Source organism: Bos javanicus, chromosome 21 (assembly GCF_032452875.1).
Source record: "Bos javanicus breed banteng chromosome 21, ARS-OSU_banteng_1.0, whole genome shotgun sequence".
NCBI classification, from domain to species: Eukaryota; Metazoa; Chordata; class Mammalia; order Artiodactyla; family Bovidae; genus Bos; species Bos javanicus.
The window spans coordinates 69,365,522-69,382,716 of NC_083888.1; the positions used below are offsets into that span (position 1 = coordinate 69,365,522).

At 57.0% G+C, this 17,195-nt stretch overlaps 1 gene segment (V, D, J or C); it reads right to left on the reverse strand.

Moving 5' to 3' along the window:
• Positions 1-4,249: 4,249 nt before the first annotated feature.
• LOC133234049 (immunoglobulin heavy constant delta-like) lies at positions 4,250-13,045 on the reverse strand. The segment is given in 8 exon segments: positions 4,250-4,710; positions 4,921-5,067; positions 9,179-9,499; positions 9,604-9,927; positions 10,175-10,240; positions 11,749-11,838; positions 11,979-12,431; positions 12,973-13,045. Coding segments are annotated over 8 exon segments (1,935 nt in total).
• Between the last annotated feature and the right edge of the window lie 4,150 nt (positions 13,046-17,195).

The following is a 17,195-nucleotide window of genomic DNA, read 5'->3' on the forward strand; positions in this document are numbered from 1 at the left end:
GATAAAGTTGAACAGGCCCTGTCTAAACAACAAGCTACTCATTGTGACTATACTCAAGAATGGGGTTTATATATTCTTCCTACTAAACATGCTCCTACAGCAGTCTTATTCCAAGGATTGCCTTTAAGATGGCTTCACTTGCCTGCCTCTCCCTCTCGGGTACTAACCCTCTATTATGATTTGGTTGCTGCCCTAATAGCTCTTGGGTGGTCAGAATCCACTGTATATCTAGGAAGAGACCCACATTTTATATGTGTTCCATTTTCTAAAACTCAGCAGGACTGGCTGTTTCAGTTTAGCGACAATTGGGTTATTGCCTTAGCTGGTTTTAGTGGACGGCTTGATAATCATTATCCTTCAGATAAAATTTTTCAATTTGCTCACTATCACCAATTTCTCTTCCCAAAAATCGTTGTTTCTCAGCCCCTTGCTGACGCCCTAACTGTATTTACTGATGGCTCTTCTAGTGGAATAGCTAGTTTGATTATACAAGACAATACCACCACCTGGCGTACTAATTATAAGTCAGCTCAAGAAGTAGAACTATTTGCCGTTTTTCAGGCTCTATTACAAATTTCTGCTCCATTTAATTTATATTCTGACAGTCAATATATCATAAGAGCCTTAAACACTATTGAGACTGTTCCATTTATTGGTACTCTGAATTCTACTATCCAAACTCTTTTTCGTGATATACAACATTTAATTTGCTCCAGAGTTAATAAATGCTATTTCGGTCATATTCGTGCTCACTCTGGGCTTCCTGGACCTTTAGCACGAGGCAATGCTTTGGCTGACGAAGCTACACGTATGATGTTTCCTTCATTGGAACAAATGGCAAAAACTTCCCACAGCTTACACCATCAAAACAGCCATAGCTTAAGACTTCAATTTGGCATTACTCGAGAAGCTACCAGACAGATTGTTAAGGAATGTCAAACATGTCCTCAATTTTTTAGTGTCCCCCATTATGGAGTTAATCCCTGAGGATTGTTGCCAAGCGACATATGCCAAATGGATGTTACGCATATTCCTGAATTTGGTAAACAAAATTTGTTCATGTTACTATTGACACTTTCTCTGGCTTTTTACATGCCTCTCTATGATCTGGAGAAGCTAGCAAACATTGTATAGCTCATTACATTAAATGTTTTGCTGTTATGGGAACCCCTAAGACCATAAAAACAGACAATGGTCCAAGATACACTGGAAAATATTTTCAACTATTTTGTACACAATTGTCTATCTCACATAAAACAGGTATCCCTTATAATCCTCAAGGTCAAGGAATTATTGAACGGGCACATCAAACTCTCAAACATCAATTGCAAAAACTAAAGAAGGGGGAATTGTATTCCAATACCCCCTCCAACTCTCTAAACCATGCTTTATTTGTTCTAAATTTTTATAATTAGACATAAGTGGCTGTTCAACAGCACAGCGATTTTGGAACTTTGATACACAAACAATAAGACCTAAAGTCTTTTGGAAAGACCCACTTGTGGAAAAATGGTATGGACCAGATCCTGTACTAATCTGGGGACGAGGGCATGTTTGTGTTTTCCCACAGGATGCCGAAGCGCTGCGCTGGCTGCCGGAAAGGTTGGTACGCATGGCGGAGACAATCTCTAGTAAACCAGATGAGGAGATTGACGATTCAAGAGCATGATGAATTACCATCTCGGCAACAACTTCAGGCATTGATGTGAGAGGCACAGAATCATGTTGCTGTACAGGGTGATCCGATATCACCTTTAAGCTTCCTGATAACCTTATTAATTATCTAAAATCAGATTAATACTGCACATTCTGAAGAATATTCAAGTGCTTACTGGGCTTGTTTTCCCGACCCTCCCCTTCTCCAACTGGTGGGCTGGGAGGGTCGGTCCATTCCCATATACACTAACGATACTGTGGCTTCGGGGGGTTTTTCAGATAAACATATTATTCCTAATCAAGTTACTTTCTCTTGTCATGGAGTGTTTGATCGTTTACCTATTTGTCTGTCTAGATATTTTAATTCAACAGGATGTCTTTTTGTTGGGGAGTCAGGACATGCTGATTATGACAATGGTTGGAGCCTATATATTCCTGGAGTAACGAAAGAATCTGGAATTCCTCAATGTCGTAATGGAACTGGTCCTTTAGATATCCCTTTCTGCGACTTTGGAAGAAGGGGAAGAGTCACTGCTGCACCATGGAAGCTGTGTCAAGATGGAACTGCTACGGTTTATAACATATTTGGGACAAATAAATCATTGTGGGACTGGTCTCCAGACTCGGCCCGATACCCTGGAGCTCAGGACAATAGAAACTTTGCATCCCATATTTGGAATTTGGGCGGCTCTGAAGTGTTCCAAACAGAAATCTGAAAACTAGCTGCCGCCCTTGGATGTGAGGGTTCCTACCTTCAGGTGGGATCGAAAGTGAGACACGGTCATTTGTGGAATCTCACCATGAGGTACCCTCGTGCGTGTGTGCCTCACCCTTCTGCTTTGCTAGTAGGATCTGTAAATGTACAACCTGGGTTACGGAATTATAATGTAACTTGTAACAATTGTACTTTGACTAACTGTGTTAGGGGAATTACTAATCAAACTAAGGTTCTAGTCTTAAGACAGCCTGCTTTTGTTATGGTTCCTGTAAAGATCAATGGATCTTGGTATGATGAAAGAGGACTTGAACTTTGGAGAGAAGTAGAGGGTGCTTTAATGCATTATCGTAGGGGAATAGGGTTAATAACTCTGGGATTTCTAGCTTTGGTAACCCTTATTGCTTCCTCAATTACTGAAGCCCTGACCCTGGCACAATCAGTGAAAACTGCAACTTTTGTTAATAATCTGGCACAAAATGTATCCGTTACCCTGGGGACTCAAGAAGATATTGACAAAAAGCTAGAGGGTCGATTGAATGCCCTTTATGATGTTGTAAAATTTTTAGGTGAAGAGGTTCAAAGTATAAAGTTGAGATTACGGGTACAATGTCATGCCGATTTTCGATGGATCTGTGTTACCCCCCAAAAATATAATGGTAGTATAACTGCTCGGGACAAGGTGAAGGCTCATTTAGAAGGTATTTGGCATAATGAAAATATTTCCTTGGATTTGCTGCATCTGCATCAGGAAATAATGAACATTGAAAATGCGCCCAGACCTGATCTGGATGTTGCAAAAAGAGCTGAGTCTTTTGTTAAAGAACTTTTTCGACATGTACCTACTGTCAATAGTATTTGGTACTTGGGAGCAGCCATAGGACGACTATTCTTAATAATTTTAACTGTTTTACTTCTTGCACCTTGTTTAATTAAAAAACTGATTGATGATCTATGGATGATCAAGGCTTCCATCTATGGAAATGGTCTGCGGTTAAAGGAACATAAGCGTACGCCTATATAAAAAGAAAGGGGGAGATGCGGGGAGCTCCCCGTGAGAACGGGGTCCTTTGTCCAAAGGACACAGCTCTGGGAGCTGCCTCAGTCCTTGAGGGTTTGCTTGCAAACATAGCTCTCTGTCCCGCCACCCCAGAGATTAGGCGCTTATTTCCTGCAGGCACCTGGAAAACTGTGCAAACTTCTCACACACAGAGAAATGTTATCTGGTGTAAGAAATAATAACAGGGTGCCATTCCCATGCTCTCAAGATTTCTTGTGACTGTTTGTAAGATGTATAGGTCAAACAAAGAAAATGTTAACTGTCTTGTCTTTCTCACGTTCTTCTGTATAAATATGAGATGCTGAATAAAGTTGGTGTCAGACTGCGTCCCTTCGTGGAGACGTGTCTGAACCTCTCGACCCCATCTTTGTTGTAGATTTCTCTTGCTTTAGTTTTGTTTCTCAGCCCCGCCGTGCACGTTCTCGGGATCTGATCGACTTTGCCGGCTGGCACCGGCAGTGAGGGGTGCCTCCTGCCGTCTGATGGGGGCTCTGTGTGCCCAGCCTCTCCCGCTCCCCCCACTTAGGGCCCTCTCCTGTGTGTGTGTGAGCGTGCGCACACCTGAGTGGTGCGTGGGCACATGTGCTTTCACGTCTCTGAGTGTGAGTCCACGTGTGTGCGTATGTGTGGATGCAGACCTCCGCATGCGTGCCCACAGGCATATGCCCCGCGTTTGTGTGTCTGCACGCGTGTGGGTGTGCTTGTGTGTGCAGGGTGTGGCCCCACTGTAGGTGCACACATGCTTAAGTGTGAGGGCTGCCTGTGTGTGCACCCGTGTGTGCAGGTGTGGACACACGCATCTGGTGTGCCCAGTCCCTTCAGCGCAGTCGGCTCAGCATCTTCCTCCCGAGGCAGCCCCCTGCTGTGTGCCTGATCCTGCCCGCCTCTCCTATGTGGGTGGACCCGCTTGGGTGTTTGCCCTCGGCCTCCTGGGCGCTCTCACCTGGAAGATCTGAGGGCTGGGGCACAGAAATGGGAGGCAGGAGGAAGGACCAAAGCTCTTTATGCGGCAGACGGTGGGCGGGGAGAGGGGGGTGGATGCAGCCAAGACCACCGATTCTGGGGCTGCAGGGCCAGCCGGGGGCCCCCTGTCTGCACCATGATGCCCTCCTCTTGGTCTGGGGGCTGGGCTCTGTGGTGGACCGAGTGTGGGGCTGCAAGGCCTCTGTGTGCAGGGTGGGGTCCAGCGTGGGCTCCTCTGCCCTCTGGAGCAGCAGGCGAGGTGGAGGCCAGGTTCTGTCCATGTGCAGCCGGCGTCTGCTGTCCAGGGCTACTTCACCTGCAGCAAGAGCCCCGGGGTCAGGAAGGGGCCGGGGCTCCGAGGCCCAGGGCCCCTGGTCAGCCGAGCTGGGGACCCCACCTCCCCGTGGCCCTGGGGAGCAGGTCCTACCGCTGTCCTATCCAGGGCTGAGTGGGTGGCTCCCTCAGAAACCCTGGCCAACCCTAGGGGCCCTGGCTCTGGACATAGGGCCCCACCTGCCCAGGCCACCTGCCTTGATGAAGGTGACAAAGCCGCCGTAGACCACAGTGACGAGGACGAGGGCCAGGAAGGTGAGCCAGAGTGGGCTGGCATCCTCCACATCTGTGCCGTCATCGCTGCTCTCATCCTGGCTCCAGGGCGGCCAGGTGGCCAGACCTGTGGGGGAGCGGGCTCTGCTGAGGGCTGGCCCACGCCCACCCCAGCACACGGCAGGCTGCTGACCACAAGAAGTCTGCCCGTGGGGCACGGCCACAGCCCCCCACACGGCTCCAGTGGCGTTGGGGCCCCATGTGAACAACCTTCTCCCTGTGGGGCATGGACGGGGCACAGAGGGGTCAGAGGGCCCGACAGGGCACAGAGAGGTCACAGGGCCTGATGGGGCACAGAGGGGTCACAGGGCCCGACGGGGCACAGCGGGGTCACAGGGCCCGACGGGGCACAGAGCTGGATGGGGCACAAGCACAGTGGGGCAGATGGCCTGAAGCCGGCCTTCATGCCAGCATGAGTGCGGGCAGCGGGTGGGCAGCCCTGATGCCGATGTGGATCCTCAGGCCCCGCCCTGCAGGCTGCAGCGACAGCCTCTCGTAGAAGCAGCTGCTGTGTGAGGGTGAAAGGTGAGGCCGGGCGGTGTCCCAGCAGGAGGAACGGCGTCACGAGGGCCCTGAGTCGGGAGAGTGGACGGGAGCCTTGTGTACTGCAGCGGGGAGCTGGCCGAGGTGTCGCACAGGAGGCCAGGGCAGGCTGATGCTGGGAACTAGAGGCTTTAAGCCAGGGCCCAGTCTGTGCCTCAGCAGTCAGTCCTGCTGCACCTGGGGTGGGGGCCGGGGCAGGATGGGCCGGCCAGCTCAGAACCCTCGTGTGGAGCCACGCTCCAGTCCAGTGGGAGGGCCCGGGGCAGGGAGGAAGTGCTAAGTCCCGGGACCCATCACCCGGCCCGGACTTCCTAGTCCCTCTTTCCATGAGCATTCATTCCCTGGGGGTCTGCCTTGAGCCTGACCAGAGCTGTGGGAGGTGGGCTCTGCAGGGCTGCCGTCCAGGAACCACTGGTCACGGCACAGGAAGTAAGCATGGAGACTGTGCTCGCTCTCTGTGGGATCTAATGATGAAACAGCGATGCATTGTGGTTTCCGTTTGTCTCAGTTTTCCGCTAATGAGTTCATATTGTGTTCTGCAATGGTATGGATCCATGATTCATCGGAAAATTTTTCAAAGGCAGCAGCCCTTTGCCATGGAGAACCTGAAGGAACCTGTCCTAGACACATGGAATGCAGGGGTGAGTGGTCTGGGGGTCGGTGAGGCGGCTAAATGCGATGACAGGACCCCCTGGATGAGCTCCGTTCGGGTAAAGGCCAGGGGTCCCGGCTGCCCCATGGCCCAGCCATGGAGTCAGGGAGGTCTTCTCAGACGCACAGGAGAGCTCGTGTGAATGACAGGCAGGAGCTGCCGGGGTGAGAAGGCGGGAAAGAGCTCGGGTTGGAGAAGCCACGTTGAGAAGAACTGCAGGCGAGAAAGGTCACGCCCCTTCACCTGTCTCTGCTGGGGCAGCCCTTTGGGAAGAGCCCGTGAAACCGTGGGGTCGGACGTTTTTCTCAAGGCAACAGGAGCCACCCACACAGCTTAAGCCGAGAGCTCGATCGCAATTGTTTTCAGCACAAGGTCTGGGTCACCCGCGGTCTAGCTTTGTTTGCTGTTTTCATACTGACTACGGTGAAGGTTTTCTGCTTCTTTGCACGCCGAGGGAATTTTGATTGCACGCCGGCCATGGTGCACAGACAGAAAGTGAGCGTGAAGTTGATGACCCACGTATACTTTCTGTGGAGTGAGCGCACTCTCCTCTGTCGGGCAGGGAGGGTGAGGAGCTGTGTTTTCACCAGGAGTTGAGTTGGGCTGGGTGGCGGGTTCCTTGGCTACTGGCTCCTGGCGTGGGAGTGGAGTGAGGCCTCTCCTCCTGGCGGGAAAGGCTCTGAGCCTGGACCTCTCCTGCTGTGGCCCCACCTGCTCTCAGGGGCTGCTCACAGCAGAATCCCTGGGTGGAGGGTCATGGGCCCAGGGGATTTTTCGGGGGCTAGCCTGTACCCACACCCTGGGCCAGCCTGTGTGGGAACTAAACCCTGGCTGGTTCCGTCACGTCCCTCTCGTCTCACGGATGCCCAGGCCTCTGTCCGCCTGTGTTGAGGATAAGTATACCTGCCAGCAGCCTCTTCTGACCTAGGAATTTGGGCCTGTTGGACACTGAGTCCTTGGCTCGTCTGAGACTTTAAATAAACATGATTTTTACGGTTTATTTGGCATTGACCTTTTGTTACCACCAGAGTGGCTGACCTACTGGCTTCTACATCCTACGTGGAAGCAGAACTTTGATGGGTGTTTGAAGGTCACCTTGGCAGCTGAGAGGAGGGTGGGCTGAAGGGGAAAGCCCTGGGCCGTGAGACCGGCAGGGACAGGAGGACTGGGGTGGGGTCTTCGGACAGAAGGGGCCGATTCGAGGGGCGCAGGACATGGGCGGGTGTCTTGGCTTCTGTGATGACAGAGGGCAGAGGGCCCTGGCTGCAGTCTGGGGAGCCGGGCTGACGCAGGCTTTCGGGAGATGCGGCCCGTGGTTGAGGAGCCTGGGGCCCCAGAGCAGGACCAGGAAGTAGAGGCCAGAGGCCCCCGGGGGAGCCTTCCAGCTGCTACTTTGTGACAATGACCACCACAGCTGCAGGCCTGGGCCGAGCTGCGAGTGGCCTCCTTTGAGAAGAGGGCAGTGGCGGTGGGCTGGGCCTGGAACCGAGACGAGGGGTGGCCTTCAGATGCAGGTGGACGGGGTGGGGTGGGGGGAGCGTGGGAGTCCTTCAAGGAGAGCAGCAGGCCCCCCAGGCAGCAGTGCTAGAAGTGGGGGGCAGCTGGCCCAGCGAGGAGGAGCTGCCGTCCCGGCTGTGGAGACCCAGGCTGCCTTACAGGGAGCGGCTCTGGCCGTCCTCCTCTGGTCTGGAGGAGGGCCCACCAGGGAAGGCCCGGCGGCTGGTCAGCCCTGGGGCCGGGGCTGGTGCCGGCTGCGGCCCCTGGAGCAGGGCTTTCCCCCCGCCCCTCAGGGGCCCTGGGGTCTGGCCAGGCCTCCCGCAGCCTCTGCCACTCGCCCTGTACAGAGGTGGCCCTGGCTGCTGGATGTAGCTTTGGCTCCCACAGGAAAGTGGGAGGTTTGGGTCAAGCCTCTGGGGGAGGCCGGTTCAGAGTGTCCTGTGACTCGAGGCTGCACAGTGCCCGGGCTGTGTCAGGCGGCCAGTTCGGGGTGAGGCTAGGCTGGGTCTAAAGAAGGAGGCCCTACGGGGTGTGTGGGGCAGCGGTGTGGGCGGGGGGCCTGCTGGGGGGCGCGTGGCGGGGGTGGGTGTGGGCATGCTGTGGCGGCCCCCCGGGCACCCTGCGTGGCCTTCAGGGCACACCATGCGAGGCCCGTCTCTCGCGAGGTGTTGGGGCCTGGGCTGTGGTCTGCATGTCTTCCCCGCTCAGCATGGGGACAACAGCAGCTCAGGCCTGCAGGCTAGGTCCTGGACCCTGGGCAAGCCTAGCCTTCCTCTCCCAGTGCCCACTGCCTCGGGCCCCCGGCGGACACCTTCCCTGCCGGCCCCCCCACTGGGTGGGCTGGACGCCTGCCGGCCCGTGCGTCCTGCCACCTCCCTGACTGGTGTGTCCACCGTGGTCTCGCGGGGCCGGGCTGCATGCTGCAGTGCCGGGGGAGGACACCTCAGAGGGGAGGGCGAGCCCTGGGCCCCCAGACCCCCTCCTTTGTGGCACCTGCTCTGTGTTCCTCCAGGAGGCCTACGGTCTGGGGCCGCTGTGGGTGTGTGCGAATCAGACCCCCTGGGAGCCCCAGTCCAGCCCCCGTCCTGGGCATACGTGGCCTCCCAGGTGCCGACTGGGCTCCCGGAAGGGTGGGTGGCTTGGGAGCGGGGAGCCTCGGACGCCCCCAGAGGGCAGCTGTTGAGGGTGGCCGCCCTCACTCCCAGCCCAGGGCAGGCCCCTGCTTTGTGCCCTGTGGCGGGCACATCTTGGTGGGAAATGGCTGCTTGGTCCTGGGGGGCGGGCAACACCTCCCGCCCTTCCTGGACTGGCGTGCAGCGTGTGGACGTGTGTCCGGGTCCAGTGGGGCAGCTGTGGGGCTTCCAGAGCCCCAGGACCCCAACAAGGAGCAGTCGCGTCCCCGCTGCCCGGCGCCTCTGGGGCTGCCCCTCACTCCCCTCCCCGTGTCCTGGCCGCTCAGATGGAGGCCCAGGCCCATGTGACTCACCACCAGTGTCCAGGCTGCAGCTGCCATTGAGGAGCGTCCGGGAGGCCTCGTGGCTGACCACACAGGTGTAGGTGGCCCCGGCGTGGTCCAGGGGGCTGGAGACACGCAGGACACTCCAGGTGTGGGATGAGGCGCGCCCAGCCTGGGCCGTGGTGTGCGCCGTGGCAAACTGGGAAGGCTCCACTTCTTGCTGGCCCTCCAGCCACGTGAGGAGGATGTCCACGGGTGAGAAGCCGGACACCTCGCACAGGAGCCAGGCAGGGGAGAAGGGGCCAGGCGCGGTCACAGTGCGGAGGGTCAGATTGCCGGGCACTGAGGCGGCTGCAGGGAGAAGCCGCGTTATGCTCTCGAGCTGGGGCTCCAGGGGGTGGGTCCCCAGGGGAAGGAGGTGGCCGGGGTGCTGCGGGGCCCGTGGCTGCCCTCACCATGTTCTCTCTGAGCCATCAGGGTCACCGGCGACCGCAGGCTGGGGCCACTCAGTGTGCAGGTGACGTTGGAGCCTGAGGCCCACAGGGACTGGGCAGGGCCAGGCGGCTGCTCTGGCTCCAGGAGCCGTTCATGTGCCAGGTGGGTCCCTCCTCCAAGGCCGCGCCGTGGGGCTGCCCGTTCACCTCCCAGGAGAAGTGGACATCTGGTGGGGCCTCCCCCGTGGCCAGGCAGGTGAACTCGGCCTTGTCCAGGAGCCAGAGGCCCTGCGGGTGTTGGGGGCAGTAGGTGGACGCTGGGGGCCTGGGTGTGGTTCAGACACTCTGCGGGGAGGGGGAGGAGAGGTGTGGGTGTCTTGGCGGGGGGGCGGTGGTGTTGCGGGCTGGCCAGCGGCACCCGCCTGGCCCCAGGCTGGCCCTCTCCCCAGGGACCCCTGGACTCTGTTGCTTCCAGCAGTGCAGAGGGCAGGCATCTGCCCACCACTGGGCTGCGGTCTTGCTTGCAAGCAGGCTGTTTCTGGTGCCCCAGAAAGCACTCCACCTTTCTCCCCCTCTGTCCCAAGGGACTGACCTCTGCAGGGGTCCTTTGGACATGCCAGTGTCTGGGCTTCTGTCTGTCTGTGGCTGGTGGCCGGCGCTGTGGAGAATGGGGGGAGTCAGGATCTCCTCCGGGCGCCACAGATAGCGGGGGCTGAAGATCCCCACATCCTCAGCCCCAGGGGTGGCCGTCGTCTGGGGGTCTCCTCCACCAGTGTCTGCGGCTCTGCTCCGGTCCCGGTGGGACCTTGGCTGCCCGCTTGCTGGTTGCGAGTATCTATGCTAAGTGCCTGGGGGCTGCCCTCATGACCATTGCCAGGACAGCTTACGACGAAAAGGACTCGTGAGGACTGGCCATGGGTCTCTGACAGCCAGGGGTCAGCCAACTTTTTCTATAAAGGCCCAGAGAGCAGATATTTGAGGCTGTGCTGCCACCACACAGGACTTCTGTCCTATTCATCCCTCTAAGCTGGACAGGCCAGCCCCGCTGCAGGGATCTGGCTTTGGGATTCATCTGGCCTTCAGGCTGTGCTCGAGCTGCACCGTGTCTGGGTCAGGGGCCATGCCCTGAGGGGAGGGCTGGGCTCATACAGTCAGCAGGCCTTGGGCCCCAGGAGGGTCAGTCCCCATGGGAGGGCAGTCCAGCCCCGGAGCAGGAGGGCGCAGCCTGTGCTTGCGGACCTCGGCCCCCACAGAGAGAACATGGTGAGGGCAGCCACGGGCCCTGCGGCACCCCAGCCACCTCCTTCCCCCGGGGACCCACCCCCTGGAGCCCCAGCTCGCGAGCATAACGCGGCTTCTCCCCAAGGCTGCTGAGTGGGCGGCGTGGCTGCAGCAGTCTGGTCAGGGCTGACCACTGATGCTCGGGGAGGGCTGGGCTGTGCGCAGGGCCCCCCGACCCCGAGGTGACCCTGTAATCTGCAGGGCCCACCTCTCTCCTGACTCGGCCCACCCTGTGTACCTGACCAAGTCACCCCACACCCAGGGGTCGTGCACATCGGTGGCAGATTCTGCCCTGGACTGTGGGCATCATGGCCCACAGGCTGGGTGGGGGGCCGCCCAGGGAGACATCACAGCCAGGGTCCCCTCTTGGAGGGTCGCCAGTGGCCCGGGGGCCGGTGAAGGAACTGCCCAGCTCCCTCCAGCAGCTCCTGGTCTGGGCCAGGGGTGCGTCCAGGGTGAGGGGTGACTCTGGGCCCCAGCTGGGTGCCCGGCATTCAGAGAAGCTGGAGCCAGGTGCAGGTCGGGGGGAGGGCAGCCTGGCAGGCGGCACAGTGTCTGTGAGGGTCTCAGCTCCACACTCAGTTCCATGTGTGGGCTGGACCAGGGGAGTCCAGAGCTGGCCTGTGGGCCTCCCTCTCACCATGCGCCTCCCAGTGTGATCTGGGCACCTCACCTGTTCACGAGGGGCTGAGGGTCACACAGGGGCCTGAGGTGGCATCTGGCAGTGCCCAGCCCGGGTCTGGCCCACAGTCGGTGCCCCTGAGTTCAGGTGTGACTTCCTGGCTCAAGGTGTGACTTAAGGACTCAACAGAGAAGTCTTCGAGGGCGGCCTGAAGGGGCAGCGGAGGGACGGGCAGACAGGTGTGCGTGGGTGGGGCTGCTCACCTGGGCTGCTCTGCGTGCTGACGGCCTTGATGGAGCCCTCTGACCCGGATATCAGAGAAGGCACTGAAGTGGTCGGGGTTGGAGTCGATGCTGAAACCAGAGGAGCAGGGAGCAGGTGAGGGTCAGAATGCGCTGTGCCCTGGGGGAGGGGCTGCAAAGTGGACCCGAAGGGCGGGGGTGGGCTCCCCTGGCCATGCCCCCACCCCGGCCATGGGCGGAGCCTGGCTCACCTCTGGGGACCACCCTCACGGTGCCGAGGGTCTTTCCTCCCTTGGGGTGCTGGACTTCGCACACCAGGTAGTCATCCGGCCCTTGAAAGGTGCTTGAGGAGGACAGGGCCACCTGAGAGGAGGCCGACCACAAGCCGTCCCTCAGGACTGCGGGGAAGGTCCAGAATCTCTCGCTGCTGACTGTGCTGTTGTTCAACTTCCAGGAGAAGCTGAACGAATTGGGTATGAAGATCCGGGCCAGGCAGCCCAGGGCCACCATTCTCTCATCAGACGGGGAGCTCATGCAGGACACCAAGGGGAAGACTCTCGGGAGCGATTCACCTTCTGGGGACCCGAGAAGGGACACAAGAGCAGACGGGGGTGAGAGGCGTCCTGCTGGTTGGGGCTTTGGGCAGCTCCACCTTCTCTCTGGGACAGTGGAGTGGAGGGCACACTCAGCCCTGCCAGCCCACCCTCACTGCCCATGGCTCAGCCACCTGGGGCCTGGCCCGGGCCTCTGGGGTCATCAATAAGACTGATACACACTCAGGCCCCCAGTCCTCAGCACAACCAGATCCCTGAGGTCAGCCCAGTGTTGGCCAGGACAGTCCAGTGGGGTCAGCTCAGTCCTGCTAGACTCAGCACGCTCAGCAGAGGCTAAGCAAGCCCAGAGCATCTCGTCAGCTTGCTCACGTCAAGCCCAGGCAGTTCATTTCTGCCGACCTGTCTCAGCCCCCCCATGGATAATCCAACTCAGCCCAGCTCAGCCCAGCTCAAACCAGGCCAGCCTAGCTCAGCCCAGCCCAGCTCAACCTGGCTCAGCTCAGTTCAATCCAGCCCCAATCAACTCAGCTCAGCTCTGCACAGCTCAGCGCAGCTCAAGCCTGCTGTGGGCGGCTCAGGGCTGCCCTCACAGACCTGAAAGCCCAGTGGTCCTGACGACAAACGGTCAGATCCCGGACCCCTGGCCTCAGCTAAAGCCCCTGGTCTTCGGACACTGCCCAGCTGGGCTCACCCCTCCCAGCCTCTTCCTGCTTCTCCTCCTGGGAGCCTGCTCGCCCCTTCCGCTGGGTGCCTGACGCCTCCATCCCCACAGGAAGCCCAGCCGGCCCTTCTCCCAGCCGTCAGTCACCACCACCCTCCACTCTGGGTGAAAAGCTTGCTGGCCACTTCAGTTTCCCCAGTGTGTCTCACTGGAGAAGGCGATGGCGCCCACTCCAGTGCTCTGGCCTGGAAATTCCCATGGGCGGAGGAGCCTGGTGGGCTGCAGTCCATGGGGTCGCTAAGGGTCAGACACGACTGAGCGACTTCACTTTTCACTTTCATGCATTGGAGAAGGCAATGGCACCCCACTCCAGTGTTCTTGCCTGGAGAATCCCAGGGACGGGGAGCCTGGTGAGATGCTGTCTATGGGGTCACACAGAGTCGGACACGACTGAAGCGACTTAGCAGCAGCAGCAGTGCATCTCACAGGCCGAGGCATGCTTGCCACCCTCAGACAAAGGCCCTTTCTCTGCTGAGTGGGCAGCGCTGCTTCTCTGGGAGAGGAGAGCCTGGGCACACGTCCCTGGGGCCTGGCTGCCTGGGCACGTGCCGTGGGCCTGAGATCCTGCCCTGAGTCTAAAAGAGTCCTGGTGACTAACTGCTCTCTGGCCAATGTCCTCATTAAAAACCTCGGGAAATGCATCTTATCTGAACCTGCTCCCAATTCTGTCTTTATCTCAAAGTTCTGCTGAGAAAGAGGATACTCTCTAGCACACAGCGACCATCTGAACCCCAAAGCTGCGTTGAACACCTACGTGTGGACGCAGGACGTGGTCCTGTGGGTGTGAAGTGCCTGAGCCATCCAGACAGTAGGGAAGGGGAGCAGCCCTGGCCGCTTTCTCCTAGAAACAGTCTTCAGGGAAAGTCAAGCTGAGCGGGCTGGGCAGTGGTCACTTGAGGAATTCAGACAAATAGACCTCTGATTCCCCTTGGTATAAAAACAAAAACATCTCATACAGAAGGTCCCTCACTCATGACTCAATATTTTACTCTTTGACTTTATGATTCTGTGGAAGCAACACATATTCAGGAGAGACTGCACTTGAATTTCGAATTTCGATCTTTCACACCTGCGATATGCAGTCTGTCCTCTGCTGTGGAAGCTGGGCAGTGCCGCAGCTGCAGCCGAGACCTCTGTTGCTCAGGAGGGTGAGCAACTCACACTCACTGCCACCCTGGGCCCTGACAACCGCTCTGTATTTTTGTGTGTGTGTGTGTGTTCAGTATTCAGTAAATTATACCAGACGATCTGCACTTTCCATTAATAAAATAGGCTTGACAACTTCCAGATGTACAAGCTGAATTTAGAAAAGGCAGAGGAATCAGAGATCAAACTGCCAACATCCACTGGATCATAGAAAAAAAAGCAAAAGAATTCCAGAAAAACATCGACTTCTGCTTCACTGACTACGTAAACACCGTTGCCTGTGAATCACAAGAAACTGTGGAAAGTTCTTAAAGAGATGGGATGACAGACACCTTACCTGCCTCCTGAGAAACCTGCATGTGGGTCAAAAGCAGCTGTTAGAACTGGCCATGGAACAATGAACGGGTTCAAAACCAGGAAAGGAGGACGTCAGGGCTATATATTGTCACCCTGCTTATTTAGCTTATATGCAGAGTACATCATATGAAATTTCCAGCTGGATAAATCAAAAATTGGAATCTAGACTGCTAGGAGAAATATTGACAACTGAGATATGTGAATGATACCAACGGCAGAATGCATAGAGGAACTAAAGAGCCTCTTGATGAAGGTGAAAGAAGAGAGTGAAAAAGCTGGCTTAAAACTCATCAGTCAAAAATATAGGACCATGGCATCTGGTCCCATCACTTCAGGGTAAATAGATGGGGGAAAAATGGAAACAGTGTCAGACTTTATTTTCTTGTTCTCCAAAATCACTGTGGGCTGTGACTGCAGCCATGAAATTAAAAGACACTTGCTCCTTGGAAGAAACACTATGACCAACCTAGACAGCATATTAAAAAGCAGAAATATTACTTTGCTGACAAATGCTGTCTAGTCAAAGCTATGGTTTTTCCAGTAGTCATGTATGGTTGTGACAGTTGGACCATAAAGAAGGCTGAGTGCTGAGGAATCAATGCTTTTGAACTGTGGTATTGGAGAAGACTCGAGTCCCTTGGACTGCAAGGAGATCCAACCAGTCAATCCCTAAAGGAAATCAGTCCTGAATATTCATTGGAAGGACTGATGCTGAAGCTCCAATATTTTGGCCCCCTGATGTGAAGAGCTGACTCATTTGAAAAGAGCCTGATGCTGGGAAAGATTGAGGTCAGGAGGCGAAGGGGACGACGGAGGATTAGATGGTTGGATGGCATCACCGGCTCAATGGACATGAGTTTGCAAGCTCCGGGAGTTGGTGATGGACAAGAAAACCTGCTGTGCTATAGTCCATTGGTTGCAAAAATCTGGACATGACTGAGCAACGGAGCAACAACAAGGCTTGAGTTAGATGATTTTACCCAAGTGTCAGTTAATGTAAGTGTTCTGAGCCTTTTAAGGCAGGTGAAGATAAGCCCTGGTGTTTGGCCTGCGAAGTACATTAAATGGAATTTAAAACTACTTTCAACTTATGTTGGGCTTTTGAAGACGTAAACAGATGTTAAGTTGAGGGGGTTGTGCAGATGTCCTGGGGCAGCGAGTCTGGCTGCACCGGCTCCTGCCTCTCACAGCCCAGCGCCTGGTCCCTGGCATGTCCCGTGGGCTCTCTGACCTGGGTGGATTCCTCCGAATCCCTTCGCTGCACTAACTTGTGACCTGCCCACCGGCCTGGCAGCAGAAGCCAGGCCCACACGTCCCCAGCTGCGGCGCTCCCAGGCTCTGCTGACTGCCGCCCCACCGGGTATCCTCTCAGTCCCCCAACTAGTAGTGTAGCAGAGTAACTCAGGACGAATGCCCCCATTTCACCCAAGTCTGTCCTGAGATGGGTACCCGAAAGGCGGCCCTGAACATTCTGCAGTGAGGGAGCCGCACTGAGAAAGCTGCTTCATCGCCGGGAGGGAGCCGGCCAGCTACGATTGTGAGCACGCTCACAGTGCACACGGCATGTGCACGGTCTCAGCTTAACCACCTTGAAGGAGTAACTCATTAAAGAGCGTACGAATGCATTGATAAAATGCACCTGAGACAAATTAATTTCTTAAACATCGACTTTGAAAATGAATATAAGTGAGCAGTTGATAGGCTCTGAATGAAATACCTTCCAACAGGTGCTGAGAACCGCCAGGAGCAGGGAACGGACTCCCCGTGGAGCCCCAGAAGGAGCCAGCCCTGATGATACCTCGGCCCTGGGCCCTCCCTCACGCTGGGAGAGAGCCAGCTCCTGTTGTTCACGCCTGGCCTGTGGTTCTTGATCATCACAGCCCTCTGACAAGCCCACAGGTCCTGACCTCAGCCCCTCGGCCTGCGTGCAGCCGCCCCCCTCCCCTGCTGGAGGCACCCTGCCTGCCGTGGAGCCCCTCACCCAATGTTCCCCCGCCTGATGGGTTGGGCCGCAAAGGACACCGTTTAACCAGAACTGCCTTCCAGGAGCCTACTGCTGGGAGGCGGCCTTCTCTGGGACCAGGTCCACTCCACTCCCTTGGACAGTCACTGTCAGGCCCCTGGCGGCCCCACAAGAGGCGTCCTGGGAAGCCCCAGTCTCCTTCCAGCCCCTGAAATTGCCTCCCTGGAGAGCCAGATCACCCTCACCCAGCTCCCTCCCCTGGCCCCCAGGGTCTCCTCTCCCATCCCACCGCCCACCCTACCCTGGCGTTGCCGTCACAGCTAACCTGACCTCCCTGGGTTCGAGCGTGCCGCCGCCCCTGTCGGCCCCCACCTGGACCCCCACAGCCTATCTCCGAGGGCTAATGCCCCTGTCCCCTGCCCCACTGCCAGCTGCCCCCCCTTTCCAGGCCTTTCCTCCGTGCCTCTCCAGTCCTACACCTCCCTGCAGCTTCACCTGAGACTTCCTTTCACCCTCCAGGCACCGTCTTCTGGCCTGCAGTTGAGGTCTCGCGCTCCCTCAGGGCACGATGTGGCTGCACACACACCGGCCCTCCTCCCGAGTCCCTCCTGCACACACCACGCGCACCCGAGGTTGACAAGCCCTGCCGTGGTTGGGATTCCGGGAATGGCGGCAGAGAGGGGCGGGGTGTCCTTGGGGCTGGTGGCAGGGTCCTCACGGATGCACA